The sequence below is a fragment of the Lycium barbarum genome, chromosome 6 (assembly GCF_019175385.1).
Source record: "Lycium barbarum isolate Lr01 chromosome 6, ASM1917538v2, whole genome shotgun sequence".
NCBI lineage: Eukaryota > Viridiplantae > Streptophyta > Magnoliopsida > Solanales > Solanaceae > Lycium > Lycium barbarum.
The window spans coordinates 136,492,327-136,510,353 of NC_083342.1; the positions used below are offsets into that span (position 1 = coordinate 136,492,327).

Genomic DNA, 18,027 nt, shown 5'->3' on the forward strand with positions numbered 1-18,027 from the left:
CGAAAGTGTTAATAACGACCAAGCAGATCGTTACAGTTAGGAATAATGGATTTTCACTCAGAATTCATGTGTTGATGTTAGAAACACTTGTATAACTTGGAAGAGGCTTACCTTGGTGTAAGAGGGTGATGGGAAGAGAGAATGGTCATTCTAGGGCTTGAGGATGTGAAGAATGAAGTGAAAGGCCAAAAAACGAAGTTTTAAAGTTGTTGTTGGACCCGTTTTATGCTCATTTTTGTCCCATTTTACGGCCCATAAATCATACCATAAAACCCTAACATTGTGCTCGATATTTTGGGAATTTTTACGGCCCATTTTACGTGTTTACGGAGCAGCAGAACACTATTTAGAAAATCGTACATAATATACCATTGAAAAGGTATTTCAAAGATCTACAACTTTCGTGAAGGAAGTTTTCCCAAATTCTTTATAGATTTTTCCATATACTCACTTTAAGTGAGACGTGGTGCAAACTCACTTGAAAACATGTTTCGTAGGGTAGCTTCCGACTTTACTTTGCCCAAGGACTCTTCTTATGACTTGATTAGGTTTCAAACACCCTTTCTACATTACTCATATTGGGTTCAGTATACCCCCATCTTACGAGTCAAACCTTAGCCCGAATGCACGAGGTGTTACACTATTGTTTGTTTTTCTAACTGGGAAGGAGTTTTAAATTATCAAAATCATTGAAACTATGTTTTACATTCAAAATACCGTAATTACAACTCTAATCATTGAAACTATGTTTTACATTCACAATACCGTAATTACAACTCTAAGGATTGTTCATAATTGTTGGTGTTTGGATGCTTATGTGATTACTAAGGTGTGAATAGAATCAGGAGTACCATAAAATACGTAAAATGCGAATACTGAATTTACAATAGTTGGTGAACTATATATCAAACACAATTCGTAATAACTTACATGAAATATACATATAATGCACATACCTAACCTAAGTACTCACGTAAAGCTGAACAACCTTCTCACCTCTCAATCAAACGCTACCGTATATCACTTTTGTACAATGAAGCAAGTACCAAAACCAATTGAAGCAAGAACCCCTAGAATGATCAAACCCCTAAATAAAATTGACATTTGTTATTTCGGAACTTACAGTTTGTTGTTACTTTTTATATTATAATAATTTGTGTTGTTATTAAAGTTTGTTCTCTTTAATAAGAGAACCAATAGAATGATCAAAACCCAAAAAGAAATTAACACTTATCATTTTGAAACTTGCAATTTGTTATCCACTTTTACAATATAATTTTTATGTCATTTATAAAGTTTATTCTCATTAATATGCGTACACTAAAGACTAATATGAATAAACAGTTAACGACACATTCAAAACAACTAGAAACCTGAAACAATAATATACACAGGACAAAACCCAAATACACATTTGAATACAAGTATACATGAAGTCTTAACTTTTGTTCAGATTGCAAGCCATGTGTAGTGTTTAGCGCTTAACAATTGACGCTGACCCACCCATTCTCAAGAAGCTAAGTGTTTGGTGATGGAAGTTACTCACAACTCAAAGGAAGTTCCGCATGAAGTTGAGCATGTTGACAGGATACTCGCAAAATTAGATTAGATCTAATTTGGTCCAATTCTAAAGTCTTTCAAGCGGCCGAAAGACAGTTACTTATAACAAGCACTTGTTCAAAGAAATGCAAAAAAAAAAAAAAAAATCTTCTCACTATTGGAACATCGATCAGGGAAAAGAACCTGTACAGTATGAATTAATTATAAGGCTAAAAACATGTAATTAGGAGTAAATAAAAAGTTATCATCATTCTGTATGAGTGCTGCATCTACTCAATGATGTCCACGTCTAAGGGATGAAAAGAATCCTCCAGCTGACTTCTCCTTGCAACGATCTGCTCTATCATGTCCAACCTGACCGCATGTTTAAGTGTTACCGAGATAATAGACTGCTAAATGTCCATATGTGTTTGTGTGGACCTTGGGTAAATAATTGAAATTAAAAGCGAAAAACAACACTATGGTAAATGAAGAAGCAGGTTTTAAGAAAAAATTATATTATCAGCATGAGTTGGTGATTTGACAGAAAATAATCAATTTAAAATTAACTGAAAGATGTTTGGCAAAAGCAAATCAATCCCCCTTTAACTCCCAGTAAATCCAATTCATGATGTGTATTCTGCATTTATCACCAAGTAAAAACAAATAATTATTAATGCCAGAAAACACAAACCTCTATTGCTATTTGGTGCAAAATATCTACTATTTCAGAAAAGTCAGGTCTGGATGTTGGCTCTTGCTGCCAGCATGTCTCAAGCAGCTCAGCAAGTTTGGGAGGAGTGTGCTTGGGTATAGTTGGACGCAAACCCTGAAGCAATTAGAAAATTAATAGTACCATATTATTTGTGTGTATCTATGCATGTGAATATGTGATGAGCGAGCAATACGCAATCAACCATTATGCATTACAAATAAATAAAATTAAACAAAAGAAACATTACCTTCTGGACCACTCCGATAGCAGCTTGCAATGGGGTTAAGTACTCATATGGAAGCTGGGTAAACCAAATCAAGTGAACATAAGTATAAACCAAGAATACAAACAACAAACACGGGCTAATTCAAAATTTTCCAATCACATATTAGTACCTTTCCTGTCAGCAACTCCCATAGCACAACCCCAAAACTGAATATGTCTGCTTTGTGATCATAGGGCTTGTGTTCTATTACCTTCAAGAAGAAAGATCTGAAATAAGCCAATGCAGCTAGTCTAACCATCCTACTAGTTTTTTTTTTCTTTTTCTTTTAAGAGAAAATAATGATGTAACTTCCTCATTTAAAAGAACTCACGAGTGCTACAAATAACTAACTGGTTGTTTTCTGCCGAGTTTCTATAACCCTTCGCATGCTCCATCTAGTTTAACTACTATTCAAGCAACTTCAGTGGCTTACACGGACACATATCTTATACCAAAATAACAGGGAGTCTTTAACACCACCGGACTTGCCTCAAGCAGCCAAAAAATCCTTGATCACCGCTGCATATACCCACTAAGCACAACCTCGTTACGTTTCATCCACAACCAATGACACCTACGAGCTATACCTAACACATTCTGGATTTCTTGGCCAGTAACAACCAACAAAATACCTCAGACTTCTACAGCCACACACTTCAAACAGCCAAAAACCCCAGAGCCACCACTATAGACAACATATTAGAGTTTGAATTCATCAATCAACTGGGCAGAGAGTTGATATCCAGTGCTTGTAACCACAACACTTCAATTAAACAAAAACAATAAAAAAACTGATAGGTACTACATAGTTTCAACCTCCTCTAATTCCTATGATGGAAATATAACAAAACTTATGCTCCATAATAAGCTGTGTTTTCTTCCCAATGTAAGCATTTAAGATTAGTTTGTAACCGTAGACATACCTCAGGGGCCATCCATCTATAAGTCCCGGTCTCTGCCGTCATGACACCGGTTTGTGCCTTTACCCTGGCAACACCAAAATCAGCCACTTTAATGACCTGAAAAAAGATATTAGGTAAAACATGATAAGCAACTGACTAGTCTGGGTTATATTGACCTTGATTAAACTACAAAAGATACAGCTTGAATTTAATTATTTTTGGATACCCACTTAAGAAATATAAAGCTGATAAAAATGGTACATTGGGTAATTTCACACTTAGTCAAGCATCACCAAGTGATTCTTTCAGTTGAAAGAATAACATGATCCACTTATATTCCGAGAAAATTATAGCAAATTACTGATTACAAACAACTGAAATCTAATTTTAGCCTCAAAATATTCCACCAACTGATTTCAGAATATCATAGGGCGGATGAAGCACTAATTACAAGCCAACAAAGTAAATCTATAATAGAACCACGAATGCCCAAAGCACATATTTTATTAAGCCTAGGTACACTGACCAAATGTTTTAACTCAAATTAAAAGGGATTTCAAGGTGAAACTAAGTTGATAGCTAGACTATAAGTGAAAGGTTACAGGATAAATAAAAGTTTACAGCCTTAATTTGGCACCTTTGAACTCAAATGTTATGAACTGAATTTCAAGGAGAAGCTTAATTGAAAATTTTGATGTAACGAATGAAAAGTTTGGATAAAAGGAAGCAATTGCTTCCTTAATTCACTTTGCACATTTGTCTCCAATGTTAGACTATGTCTGTAGCGAGAAGTGGAGTCATTTTACAATCTCAGACATGGAGGTAACTGAAACTACATGTTGAATTACAGCATGTCAGCCTTTTAGACCCTTAGTGTTTTTCCTTCAAGGAGGCTTTGGACTTACAAATGTTTTATTACTTCCGTTCTGTCATAGCATTTAGTAACAAAAATAGCCTCAAAACTTGCTTGTGTTCTCCAATATTTTCTAGAAAAGCAACATATTTTTCATAAAAAAAACTCGAAGTAAACAGAGTCATATCACTATTTCATATATCTACTGCGACCACAATGGTTCACCTTTAGCAGATTTCCCATAGGCTGATAATAAAAACTTTGGCAAATGTCCCAAGTTCAAGTGGCCCATTATTGCTAAGCAGAAGAGTGAATAACAAAATGTAATCAACAGTACTATTAAATAAGCAGCTTTCTGTATCCTTGGTGACATCTCGGATAGCTACCTTATATTCGTTCAAGAAATAAGCCTCTTTCATGTTGTTGGTCCTTGAGTACTAGCCAAAGGTTATACATTTGCGCAAAAGAAAATAAGAAATCAATATTTAGAAGCGTAGTTAGTTAGACATGATCAAAATAGACTAGTACAAATTGGTCAATCGTTGATACACCACAGCAACTGAAAACATTTAGCAATAATACAGCACACAAAGTATACGGTTTTCAGTCTAATTGAGAATAGCATCTTACTTCATTTTCATCCATCAGTAGATTGGCAGCCTTCAAGTCCCTATGTATAATATTATTTTGATGCAGGTAGTTCATCCCTTTGGATACATCAATCGCTACTTTAAGCAGAGTAGGTAGTTTAAAACTGCCCCTTTGTTTGTGTAAGTAGTCATATACGCTTCCCCCAGACATGTACTCTACAGCCAAAGAAATGTAAAATAAACAAATAGTATAAGAAACTCAGACTGAAATAGATATGGGGAAATGGTCTCGAAAACAGTAACAATTGGCGATTTTGAAACAATTATGCCTGTGGAGAGGACCTGAATATGATATTTAATACCTGTTACTATACACAAGTTAGGAGGCCTAGTACAAGCCCCTATGAATTGCACAACGTTCTTGTGACGAACTTTTCTGCAAGTACAAATGAAACACAGTATCAGAGGAAAAATAACGACTTGACATGGTGCATAATCTTCTAAGTAAAGGATATTGGAAAGTGACAATAATACCACTGTAGTGACTGAAAATTTCGTAAGGTTTTATCGTAGTCTTCGGTAAATTTCGATTTAAGTTTGACATTATAAAGTGCATTAATAAATTCGTTTTACGTGCCGATGAAGATGATAGACTAGAAAAATATCTATGAACATGTTAATACTACATAACATGGTTCGAGTTTACCTGACATCGTATAAGTATATACTTATGTTAGGAAAAAGAAAGGGGGAGATGACTATTTGGTTGTGAAGTATAATGACACTACTGGAGTTTATTTATTTAATTATTTATTCTCTCTTTGCACTTAAGGCATGTAACTGATGTTGAAAGGGTCTTGAGTGAAGTGGAAGAAGCAACTTTGTTTTGATATTCTTTTATTAGTATATAGTCTTGAGAAATGGACAAAATAGATACAATTTAATTCTAGGAGCTTACTAACTTATCACGTGGGGTCACCTTTACCCTTATACCTATATAAAATTATTTGGTCTTATTTGGTCTCAAAACATTAGGACCTAGTGATAGTATCACTGCCAAGGGAAAAATTGCACCAGAACTGAGCAGTGAAAGGGTCTCTCCGCTGAAGCACTTTGTGAAACATCCAAGGTGAGTTTTGTTCACTATTTTGTGTGTGTGGAGCTAGTTAATACCTATATTAACTCCACTACATTTATAGATTGGCTAGATTTTAGCAAGAACACCTAGAGTTTTCAAAAATCCCTAAAGTTGATTTTTGGATTTTCTTCAAGGTAATTTCTACACTTATAAATTATAAATATGAGTTCTTTATGAGTATCTATGGTGGTGAAAGGTATTATTTGAGTTGGTGGTGGTTGGAGTGACTTTAAATACAAAACCCTAGCTTGATAGTAATAAAGGGTATGAAATTAGTGAAAGAGATGATGAATAGTGTCTATGGGTTTAAATGGTAGACTTATACAGCTCGAATGAATGTATCAACGTGATTGATGGAATTAATGAGGGTGATTAACCAAGACATCACATGAATATTGAATTTTTGAAAATTTTGCCACAGTGTTGGACACTTAGTTGGTTAAATTGGCATAGTTGTGATACGTTGTTTATGAATACGAGTTCATTTATGTACATTGAAGTTGTTAGAACCATTTGAAACGCTTGGAACGACTCTTAGCTTAATTAAGGAGACTTCACGGTATGTCGAGCTTCTAGTTACTTTTATGTTTTAAAAGCTACTGTAATACTTGAATCGATTTGATTTACTCTAGTTTGATTAATAAAATAGATATGACCAAACTCTTAAGGACTTTGATATTTATTTGCTCATCTGGTCGAAGGGGTGACCGGACCCGTGGGTTCTACTCCCCGGTGTGCCATTGCTCACCCGGTCGAGGGGATGATTGGGCATGTGGGTTCTGTACCCCGGTGTATCATAGCCTATCTGGCGGGGAGAATACGTCAGGCCTAGCAGATGGCGTCCTGAGTGTATACATCACATGATTTTGAGACTCGAAATATGGATCAGAACTATGACACTTGAGATGTTTTAAAATCCTAAATATGTTATAAAGTAACTGGTGTTTCATTACATACTCTAGTGAATTATAATGTTTATTTGATTTGTCTTTCATGCACTTGTTATTTCCTTCATTTATATTGCATAACTCTTACCCCACCACGAGTGGCGGTTATGACGCATATCTGAGTATTCCAATACTCATGCATCGTTTGTTTTAAATGATGTCAGGTTTTAGCAAGCGGTCAGGTGCAGGACGGTCAACGTGCGAGTTAGAGTTCCTGCAGCTTTCTCATTTTGGTGGGGCCACTTTTGCACTCGTGGATCACTTTATTTCAGTTGTATACTTTTGTATAGTGCGGGATTACCACCGTAACTTTATTATTTCATTCGTAGCGTCATAGAGACTCCATAGAGATTTTGTATCATTTTGGGCAGTGGGTACTCATATGGCATAGCGAATGACATTTCTAATTATGTTTACTTTACGTTTTGATGTACTTTGATCGTGAAGGGAGTTATTTTATTTTGTCTCATATTTTTATTAAGTTAATTAATTGAGTTAGTTGAATATGAGTTGGGGTTACTTATTATGTCATAATGGTTCGCTCGGTGTAAGTTTGTAGGCACTGGGTGCTGGTCACGTCGCAACCCATTTTGGGGCGTGACAACCACATTGTCTTAACACAGTTTAAGCATAGAGAAGTACATCAAAAATAATAGTCATAATTCATAAGCTTCATAGGGAGGTAACCAGACAGACCTCATGATATACACTTCTTGGGCGAACTCCGTCTGCAATTCTGTGTTCAAGCGCTCAGATTTTAGGATTTTAATAGCTACTTCCTGACTGCAGTATGTACCTTTGTATCTGAAACAATTACCTTATTAATTAAGTCTCCAGGAAACCAAAATGGTCAGAGGAATGATTTAGCTCATAACAAACTTACAAGTCACCATATGAACCAGATGCAATCTTGTATTCAAATTTTAGAAGCTGATGATCAATTTCCCAGACATCAATGCCATCAAAAGGTATTGTCAAATGGTCAAATTCACATTTGATCAAGTCCTGCTCCTGCATTATTAGTGATTGTGATGGGCTTGGCCATGATTTCTGCATGGAGCTACCCTTGTTAAATGATAAGTACACAAAACTTACAGACAACTGGCAAAAACTTATATTGCTCAAAAAGGAGAGCGAGGAAACGCCTTATTCTAGCAACTGCAGAAGTGTCATCATTATGAAACGGCAAGAGATCTGTTCTTAGTACAGCTTCTAGTATATTATTCTAGGAGATAGGAACTATAATTCAAAAGTTATCTACAACATGAATCTATCAATACAGATAACAAACCATTGGTCAAGTCTCACGAAAACCTACTTATTATGAGCACAAGAGTGAGGACAGCATGAGTAACTTTTGTGGCATTAGGTTTGAAGCCCTAAAGTATATTTCTGCACTCAAATAAGCATAAGTGCACATTCATGTGTGATGCCTCAGATGTACAATTAACAAATGATCAAGGCATGGTTAACTCATGGCTGCTCCTTTCCCTGTTCCAGGATCTCATGGAAGCATCCAGAAGCCTATAGGTTTGGACACAAACATAAAACTGAAGTAATTCTGGGGACTCCAATCATGTGCAAGCCACTTTTTATCCATTATTCCGTGTCTTTAAGTAGATGTCCCTTAAGATCATGAGGGTGCCTCTCGCAAGAAATCATGGTATTTTCTCTCTTATTGCACCCAAATATATGAAACGCATTAGAAGTACTAAAATCAGGGAGCTCATAAGCTAGCATTTCACAATTTAACGCCGACCAATATGCCATTATGGATCAATCTTCACATTATTTTATAATTGATTTGTCTAACTAAACTAGATTTTCAGATGTTCATGCATCTTGTATAACCAAACTTTGCTAGAAGCAACTATATTGAAAAATTAATCTAGCAACATACATAACCTTAGGACTTGAGAACAATTGTCTCGCCAAAGAAGAAAAAAAAAGAACCAGAAAAATAAGTAAAAAAACAACAGAGGGCTTTAGTCCCAAGGAGTGACAGTAATAACAGCACGGTTTGACCACACAAATTCTATCCAGCATGATACAACACTTGATCGCCAGGAAAGAATATTTGACTGAAGGACCCCAGAGCAAAACAGCTTTAACAAAGTCTAAGGTTCCGGAAGTCATTCTGATTGGAGAATGATACTTCTATTTTCAAAGAATCAATGCCAAATTCCTTTATACATTAGTTGGATTTAACTAGTGAAGAAAAAACGTATACAGAAATCTCGGCACAATATCAATGTCATTGTATACAACAAAATAACAGGAATAAAGTACCTCATTTCTCAAGATTTCACTCTCCAATGCAGTTCGAAGTTGCACAACTTCCTGATAAGAAAGAGAAATAAATGTTCCATTGGGGACATGAGATCAGAAGGAATAACAGACAACCCCGACCATGCCCTAGAAACCATGGAAGGTGATAATGGAAACAGAACTTTAAGCCATGCATAAATTATCTGTCACTTCCTGATATTAGGTCATAAAACATAACAGGCTTGAATCCAGATCAAAGTGACCTGGTCAGCAAATGAGGATATAATTTCGGAGATATACCTCATAGGGCCAACCATCAACAACAAAGACATCTAGGGAGTAGCCATCCACAGTGGAAAAGGCATGTGCTTCCTGGATGTTCAGCCCAAGCTCAGCTAGTAATGAAGTTAACTGTCATATACAAAGGTTCATCTTTTTCAGATTTCTTCTTTATGAGATAGAAACTAATACAAAGCACTACTTGTTTTCTAGCAATAGACAATCCTTTCTCACTGCACAAGCCTAACAATGCCAAGAAGGCTGGCAATTTATATGAATTCTAGTGCGCAATCAAATATGATTATGTCTGCTTTACTTGCGCATTCCAGATCATGCAACATTTTGAAATCTATAGTAAGATGAGAGTTATCTGTTTCATGAAACAAAGGGAACACACAAAGCCTTGCCTTCGTAAATCAAGGTCCTGAATTATATCTACATAAAGAATTAAAAACTATACATGTTGACTGGTCAACAATTGGTTTCAATAATAAATAGACCGTTCTTTATGTAAAATCAAGTACTTAATGTATCCAATGTCTACCAACAAATGGAATACATTTCATCAAGCACATAGTGTATTGAATAAATTAAGCGCATCAATTACCTGGCTGAGAAGCTTCGGCTTGTCATCCGTTGAGAATGTTATTTCATGCATGGGCCTGCATAATAATTTAAATTTAACGCTCCATACTCATCAAAGCGGCATGTAGCAAGAAAAGGGAAAGAAGTGAAATTACTTGATGAATTTTGATACCAAAATTGTCAAGTGGGTGACAGTCATACTTGGACATCACAGTGATGACAAGATATACATGGATTTTGGCGTAAATTGGATTGGTTTTTCAAGAAGTTTTATAGTTGTCCTCGATCTCTATTATCCTAAAAACAGTACTGGGTGCTATATAGGATAAATGTAGTTACACAAACTAAGAAAAAGTGTGAAATATCAAAATTTTACCGTGAAATATTTGCACAAGGAGGAGCATCTTCATCTTCATCTTGAACTTCAGATTTGATAACTTCGCAAGCAAGGGCTTCAAGATTAGGAGAAGAACCAAAGGCAGGTGGAGGATGGACACTACATATCAAAAGGGAGGTAACTATTTAGCATAGTCTATGACAACTAAGAATTCAAAATTATACTGAAGGAGACTTAAACAATGGAAAAGGGCTTCAATTAATCACTAGGTAGTCAAAAGAGTATAATGACCTTCTGCTAACTTCCTTCTTTGCAGAGCCCGAATAAACAGAATAGTTTTCATCAGGAACGGGAGCAACCTGCGTGATGCCAAGTTCGATTCAATCCACAACTAGCATAAACTGGGATTAATTAGATACCGAACAAGCAACTATAAAAATAACATACAAATGACCAAGATAACGTGGACATGCATTGTCCCAGTGAACTACTTAGAATGAAAGAACATCTAATACACCGTCCTTAAATCCAAAAGGCATATTTTAATGTACACCATATCAAAAGAAAAAGCAACAACAAGGTGTTATCTTGTAAAAGTAACTTACCTGCACCAACCGGACTTCAAAGGCAGGTCTATTAGCTGGATCATGTGCAAGATGTAGTAATCGCTTGTGTGTGAGTACATCTTCTGCCCTTTCAACATTCACATCTACCGCATACCTTAAATGCAACCAAAAAAAAAAAAAAAAAACAATTAATTAATTGATCAATCAATTTTGGCTGTGGCACTAGTATATATTCAGCATTTCACAACGTCGTGCATCTAAAAGCCCACACATTCACATATCTGCAAGGAAGGTATACAGTACTGAACTACTTATCAAATTCATTTGCCTAATTCTTTTAACCATAACAATAAGTGATATTATCAACTTCTAAAACTTGATAAATATGATAAGTAAGCACACAAATGTGAATGACAACGGTACTCAATATCCAAATAAACACACATACATTGGAGATCATCATATCAGAAGGTAGAGAGAAAGGTAAAGTTATAATACCGAGTGGGAAGGCGATTGAAATGAGCCCAAAGTTGATCGTCAAAGCCAGGTTGTAAAGCCTCGTCGTAGTAGTTCGATTCCTTAAGCCTCCTTAGAACCTCATTGTAAACCTCCAATTTTTTTCTCTGATGACGACCACTGGTATTAGTCGCCAAATCCACCGCTCTACTGCCACAACTCTCGTTATCCTCCATCGCCATTTCACTAACAACGGTGGTACCGTACCGGTGCAGTTTACGTAAAGTGAATAAAATCGTCCTATATTCTAGAATCTTCCTCGTGGAGATCAAAATTACACGAATATATGTATTTATTCGTATGAATCAAAGGTGCATGTTTGTTGAAGAAGAAAAAAAAATGAGACAAACGGCGGTGGAGAGTGATTTTGAGGAAGATCTTTTCATTCTATTATTCATATCGGTTTTTCTCCTTATTGTATTAATTGTATTGTGTTGTGTTGGTGGGCCCTTTTTGACCTGGAGGCGGAGAAGGGGTTTGGTTTTTTGGAAAGATGAATGTGACCGCGGCGCACGGTCAAGTTGACGTGGATTTGCTTTATCTTCGGCTCTCCTTTTGTAGCGTGTTAATTACCCTTCCCTAAATATGATCTTGATTAATATTCTCTATTTGGGTGGCGATGGCTAAGTACTTGTGATGATTAAACCCATAAGTGGTAGTGTCATAAATATAATTAATGGAGAGAAAATATTAAAAAAGAAGCAATTATGGATATTCTCCGGGAATACTAGCCAAAGCTCACAGCAAGAATAGCCAATGAGCATTCACATAAACGTGATCGGCGGATCCACTGTTGCAACAGCGTGCGTGTATCTAGTCTTTTTCAGGCGAACTGTACATAAGTAGGTGATAAGTTTTAAGAATTTATTAATTTTATGCACTGAAGATAAATTTAGTGTTTATAGTAAATACGAGTATGAGCTAGTAAACAAATATGGTAATATAGAGGACGTTTTACGCGATAATTATGGGTTGTTTGATTTATGATCTAGTCATACGAAAATTATAATTTGTTTATGCGATGAAAAAATAAATGAGCTTATATTAAAAGGATATTATAAATATTCTGAAATAACTACATCCGATTGAAACAACGGTATCCTTAAAACATTAATTATAGTCCATTAAATTATTTGGTTTTTATATACAAGATTTGTTGATGGAGATAACCATTTTGATAATATATATATCCAAATCACTTTTAATAATACAAGAATTATTATACAGTAGCAGGGATTTTTATGGTTGAATTCGTAATGATACATGAATTGTGAGTTAAAGAATAATAATACACTGGTTATTATGTAAAAGGAGCAGTCCGGTGCACTAAGCTCACACTATGTGCGGGGTCCGAGGAAGGGCCGGACCACAAGGGTCTATTGTACGCAGTCTTACCTTGCATTTCTGCAAGAGGCTGTTTTCACGGCTCGAACTCGTGACCTCCTGGTCACATGGCAGCAACTTTATCAGTTACGTCAAGGCTCCCCTTCACTGGCTATTATGTAAGAATTGCCTAATTTAAATTTTAATCTATCTAAAAACTATATATATCTACTAAATTCATACTAGTTACCCCACAAGAAGTAAATGAGGGGCGCATCTTATACTTTTATCACCACTATACTTATATTATATCAGAGGTGAAAGATTGAATTTGTATTTCACGAAATGAAAAACGGTTCAGCTAAAATTAGGTATCCTTTTCTTCTCATCAGGAAAATGTTAACTAATTAAATTATTTTCAGTCTTTTATATTAAGAGACTTTATAAAGGTCAGTGTTAAGTTTTAGAGCTTCCTTTTGCTCGTGAACTTTGGGGTCGAAAACGAGCCTGCCTTATTGGTCTAAGTTCATAGGAAATATATGAAATGCAGATATGAGAAAGCGAGAGATTCATAAATGATTATTTGCAAATTGTTTTTTTATTTGACAACGTAACACAATCAAAAAAGTTTATTGTTTCATATCGAATATCAACGCATGAATAAATGAATATAACTCATGCACTCATTGTGTTTTTGTAAAGTATGTAGAACAAGATTACAACTTTAAGACGTCGTCATTGATCAATTTTTAATAAATGTCATAAGTAATTAAAAGTTTCATCACGAATTCTATGTGCCGGATAATTAGCATCCCAATTGATACGTATACATTAAGCTTGGACCAGACATACAATGATCAGCATTTTTCTTGGTTTGTGAACAATTTCTCCTTCTTTAGTTTAATAAAACATAAATAAGTGGAAAGCACCTAATTTAGGAAGTCTCGAGAATGTAATGACAGAGGATTTACTATAATCATATTATATTTATGTTGTTGAGGGCAGCTAAAGCTTGAGATTGAATTTGAAGCGTATATAATTATCGGTCTATCAAGTTAGTAAATTTAAAGTCGAAGTGCATTTGCTAATCCATTGGATCCAATTAAATTGAAATTGATGAGACGTACTAACCCCTACTTCTAATGACGAGATTGATTTCTCTGAGAAAGTTTGACTTTCAAAAACAAAGTGCCCGAAAATTGTACAGTAAATATGTCATTCTTGACTCTTGTCTTAAGGAGAGTGGTACTCCATTAGTTAGGTGGTTTATGGAATTTAATATAAGGGATACTTTTTCCTGAATGAGGGATTACCTTTCATATATCCATGAGTGCACCTAGCTCCAAGGTTATTTTTATGCAATTCTTGTTATTTTCTTTTTCCTATTTGTTGTTTGGCTCTTCTCCATAGACACATCATCATTTTTTTTTTGTCGACCAAATTTGACAAAATTTCATATTTCAGATACTCCGTTGTAATTTTCTTAAAAGTGTAAGATTCTCCATTAACGAGAAAAGGGGTCTTTTATCTACACTTTTAAACTTCTTTAACATATTTTAAGGAAAATGAAGTGCAAAGTTATTTGAGACAAAATGAAAAAAAAAAAATGACTCGATGCTATGAGATTTATATGCAACTTGCAATTTTTTTTCCCTATAAAATAGTACTATAAATAAGGAGCAAAGAGGCTGGGATGATATGCGTGGTATTTGGGCTTAATTAATCACATCATCATGAGAGGTATAACTTAGAATAATCCAGAATCCCATGCCAATAAAGTGTACCTGATTACTCAAACTCTAGATGCGCATAAACAAACGGAATAAACCCTAATTATAGATTAAGCAAATGAAAAATTCTAATATCAAAGACACTAGTACAAAGTGCCATATATGATTCAATTGAGTACTACTTGTACTCTCTCGAACATATAGAATTTAAAATTCAAGATAAATTAACGTATTCACAAGTATTTAAATAATTCTTTAATTAGTTTAACTTAGCAATCTGTCATAACAGTTACGCAATTATTAAATATAAAAAGGCGTGATAAATAATAGAGTCTTGACTTTTTCGACTTAGTTGAATGACAGTAAATTAAATCATATTTGAAATAATTACTCGATGTCTTCTATGATTTTCATATATCTATTATCGTATGCGCGTGAGCACATTATGGCTGCCATTTTCCATTTATGAGATAAACCTGATATAATATTATAGTTCATCACATCCTAATCTCCGTGGAATGAAATGTATCATCTGATGTACAATTACTTTGTTTATCATAGGAGCTAGAGTACAATATTTGTTCTTGGTTATTCTGAAACAAGAAAAAGAAAAGAAAGAAGAGGAAAGAGTATTAATAAGGGTGATCATGTTGTCTGGGTATATATCCAATTTAGAACCAGAAGATGGCCAAACAGCATCACAGTTTGTGATATACAATTTATAAATCACAAATTAAACTGGTGCTTACTAATCGAATTTCAATAAGTCTTCTGTATCCTTACTATTTAAAATTCTACTCCATTGACAGGAGCAAAATTTATAATATTAAGACTGCAAAAAATCTCCTTGCCAAGGTAAGGAGCTAAGTTAATGACAAAGACTACAACAAAAATAAAAGTCATTTAACAAAATGTCCTAAACGCGCAGCTAGCTGTCGAAATCTCTATTGTTGGTTCAAGACTGATTAATCATATAGGTCCTACTATAATGCTAATGCTAATTAGGGCTAATCCTATGTTTAAGAGGGAAGCACGTGGATGGATGAAGGGCAAAACGTGGCTAACATACAAATTTAAGAGTGGAGCACGTGACTGGACAAGGAAGTACACGTGGCTAATATGACCTTTGGGAGTGATGGAAGGTCATTTCTGCAGCGTTTTATGCGGAGACCTGTAGCCGGTGGAATATGCGGCTTTCCCATGTTATATAGTATATAACCTTATCTTATCTGGTCAATTAATATAAAATTCTTTTTGGATATGCTAACGTGGAATAGAGTCAGATATTGAGGTCTTTTTTTTTTTTTTTTTTTCTCTTTTTTTTCCCCCCCTCCCCATTGAGGTCTAATTTATGAGCCACAAGTACTATAGAAAAGCCTCTTTCATTAAAGTGGATTTGATGTTTTTCCAGTGTGCTTTCAATTAGCTGGCTACTCGAAAAATGCGACCCCATGCTCCATCCGTTACAAAATATAAGTGTCATCCTAATAAAATCACGTTCATTAAGACATCACTAAATACATGTGGAGTTTCTAAACTATCCATATTTAAAAATGTTTTTAATTTGAGAATTGAGCAATACAATTAAAGAGAATTACTTTTTTAATGTTAAGGACATAATTGAAAATGTTTGTCAATTTTTGTATATGATACTTATTTTGAGATAAATTATTTTAACTAAGGTGATACTTATTTTGATACGGGGGGATATTTTTTAGTAACTTCACATTGTTTAATACTACTATAACTAATGCAATTATGTTACAAGTCCTAAAATTAAATTACACTATTTTGAACTTACTAGTTTATAGGCCATAAACTATTTTTAATGTGTATTATATAGTAATATAATGTTGTGTGTGGGCGGATATGTATATATATATTGCAACTAATTAATCATTTTAGTAGTTTTAATCAATCTTAATAAATCTAACATGATATCTTCTGATTTGTCGCTGCTGTTTGGTTATTTTTATTATTGTAGATGAAAGCTTTAATAGAGGGGGTAATACTGCATGAAGTCCAAGACTCTAGTGACGAATAACTTCTTATGATTATTTTTCCCCGTTAATTTGAATGATCACCAATTCACATGGTAGAAGTTAATCTAAACTCTGGGTTGTGATTAATCTCGTGGTGTTATTAGTGCTGTCACTACTAAAAAAAAAAGGGATTTTTCGACCAAATAATTTCGACCTCACTTTTTGGTGGAAAAAAAATCGACCACATGAGGTCGAAATTTTCAAATTATTTTTTTTTTTAATTTTCTTTAGGATTTTGATCACATGGGGTCGTTTTTTTACTGGAAAATATGATTTCGACCTCATGAGGTCGAATTTTTTTTTTTGTACAAATAATAAATGAAAAAAAATCATTTTGCACAAAAGTAAATTATATAAATATAAAATAATTAATTAAAAAATTAAAAAAAAAAAACAAATTTCGACCGCATGAGGTCGAAAAAATTAATTCAAATCTGGTCAAATCTGACTGAATTTTTTCGACCACATGCGGTCGAAAAAGTTGAATAAATAATACACCCACATGCCGATGAAAATATTTTATCTCCCCCCAAAACTCTCTCTTCTCTTTCAAAAAAATTTACCCTCTCTAAACTCATCTTCCCCAAAATTCCCACCACCCCACCAACACGGCGTTCTCCAAGTAGGCGACGCCGTCCAGTTAAACCACCGGAGTAGCCACCAGTCGCCGCCGACTGAACAGTGAGCTGGGTTAGTCCTTTTTTTTTTTTTTTTTTTTTTCAATCTCATTTTATCATTATTAGTTGCATTACTTTGTATAGTTGTAGTTTAATTAGAAGATTTGTTAACTTTATTGATTGTTCAATGTTTGTTTTAGGTATTAGATGATTTAGATAACATTTCTTTGTTTGCTTTTTGGTAAAAGATTCAATCTGGTATATGAAATTGACCCATTTACTTGTTTGGAAATGAAATGGGTTCAAATAGAGATACACAGTTAGATGATTCAAATCACCTCTCACAGGTAGATGTAGTTGATTGAATGATTATATAATATTTGTTTGCCTTTTGTTTTCAGTTGAATATATTGTGAAAAAAAAATATGGTTGAAGGAAGGGACAGATTATCCAGGCAAGAAGATCCAATAGAAATTTACACTCACAGACGATTAATATTATTTTTATCTTATGTTCTAACTAAAAACTAAGTAGGAGTTATCATGCTTGTAGTAGTTATGAGTACGTGCAAAGACAAAGTACCATATCCTTATCAGAAGCCTTGGAAGCCTTAGAAGTTTGCTATTTTAACTTTTAACAGCTTAATTGCCCATTGTCAAAGGATCTGTTAAGTGTTATGCACTAAATTAAGGTTTCACATGTTGGGAGTCAAAATAGAGGAGTAAAGTTTCACTAACAATAAAACAAAATGATGACATGTTGATTATCTTTCAACTGTTAGGTACACGACTAAGAATATTGAACTTGTAAATCAT

General features: G+C 34.5%; 1 protein-coding gene and 1 long non-coding RNA gene across 2 annotated transcripts; one reads left to right on the forward strand and one right to left on the reverse strand.

The window, feature by feature from the left end:
* Positions 1-1,615: 1,615 nt before the first annotated feature.
* Positions 1,616-12,187, reverse strand: LOC132599359 (serine/threonine-protein kinase STY46-like). Its single transcript, XM_060312695.1, has 16 exons — positions 11,483-12,187; positions 11,024-11,138; positions 10,710-10,777; positions 10,458-10,577; positions 10,104-10,158; positions 9,518-9,628; positions 9,239-9,289; positions 7,833-7,999; positions 7,646-7,753; positions 5,227-5,300; positions 4,905-5,080; positions 3,443-3,538; positions 2,650-2,730; positions 2,502-2,555; positions 2,234-2,368; positions 1,616-1,914 (listed from the first exon to the last, which is right to left on the reverse strand). Exons 1-16 carry the CDS (start codon positions 11,680-11,682, stop codon positions 1,834-1,836), a joined length of 1,692 nt encoding a protein of 563 aa, XP_060168678.1. The 5' UTR covers positions 11,683-12,187; the 3' UTR covers positions 1,616-1,833.
* Positions 5,307-7,453, forward strand: LOC132599360 (uncharacterized). The gene is made up of 2 exons (XR_009566810.1): positions 5,307-5,993; positions 7,114-7,453. It is a non-coding gene; the product is annotated as an uncharacterized LOC132599360 (long non-coding RNA).
* Positions 12,188-18,027: the final 5,840 nt, after the last annotated feature.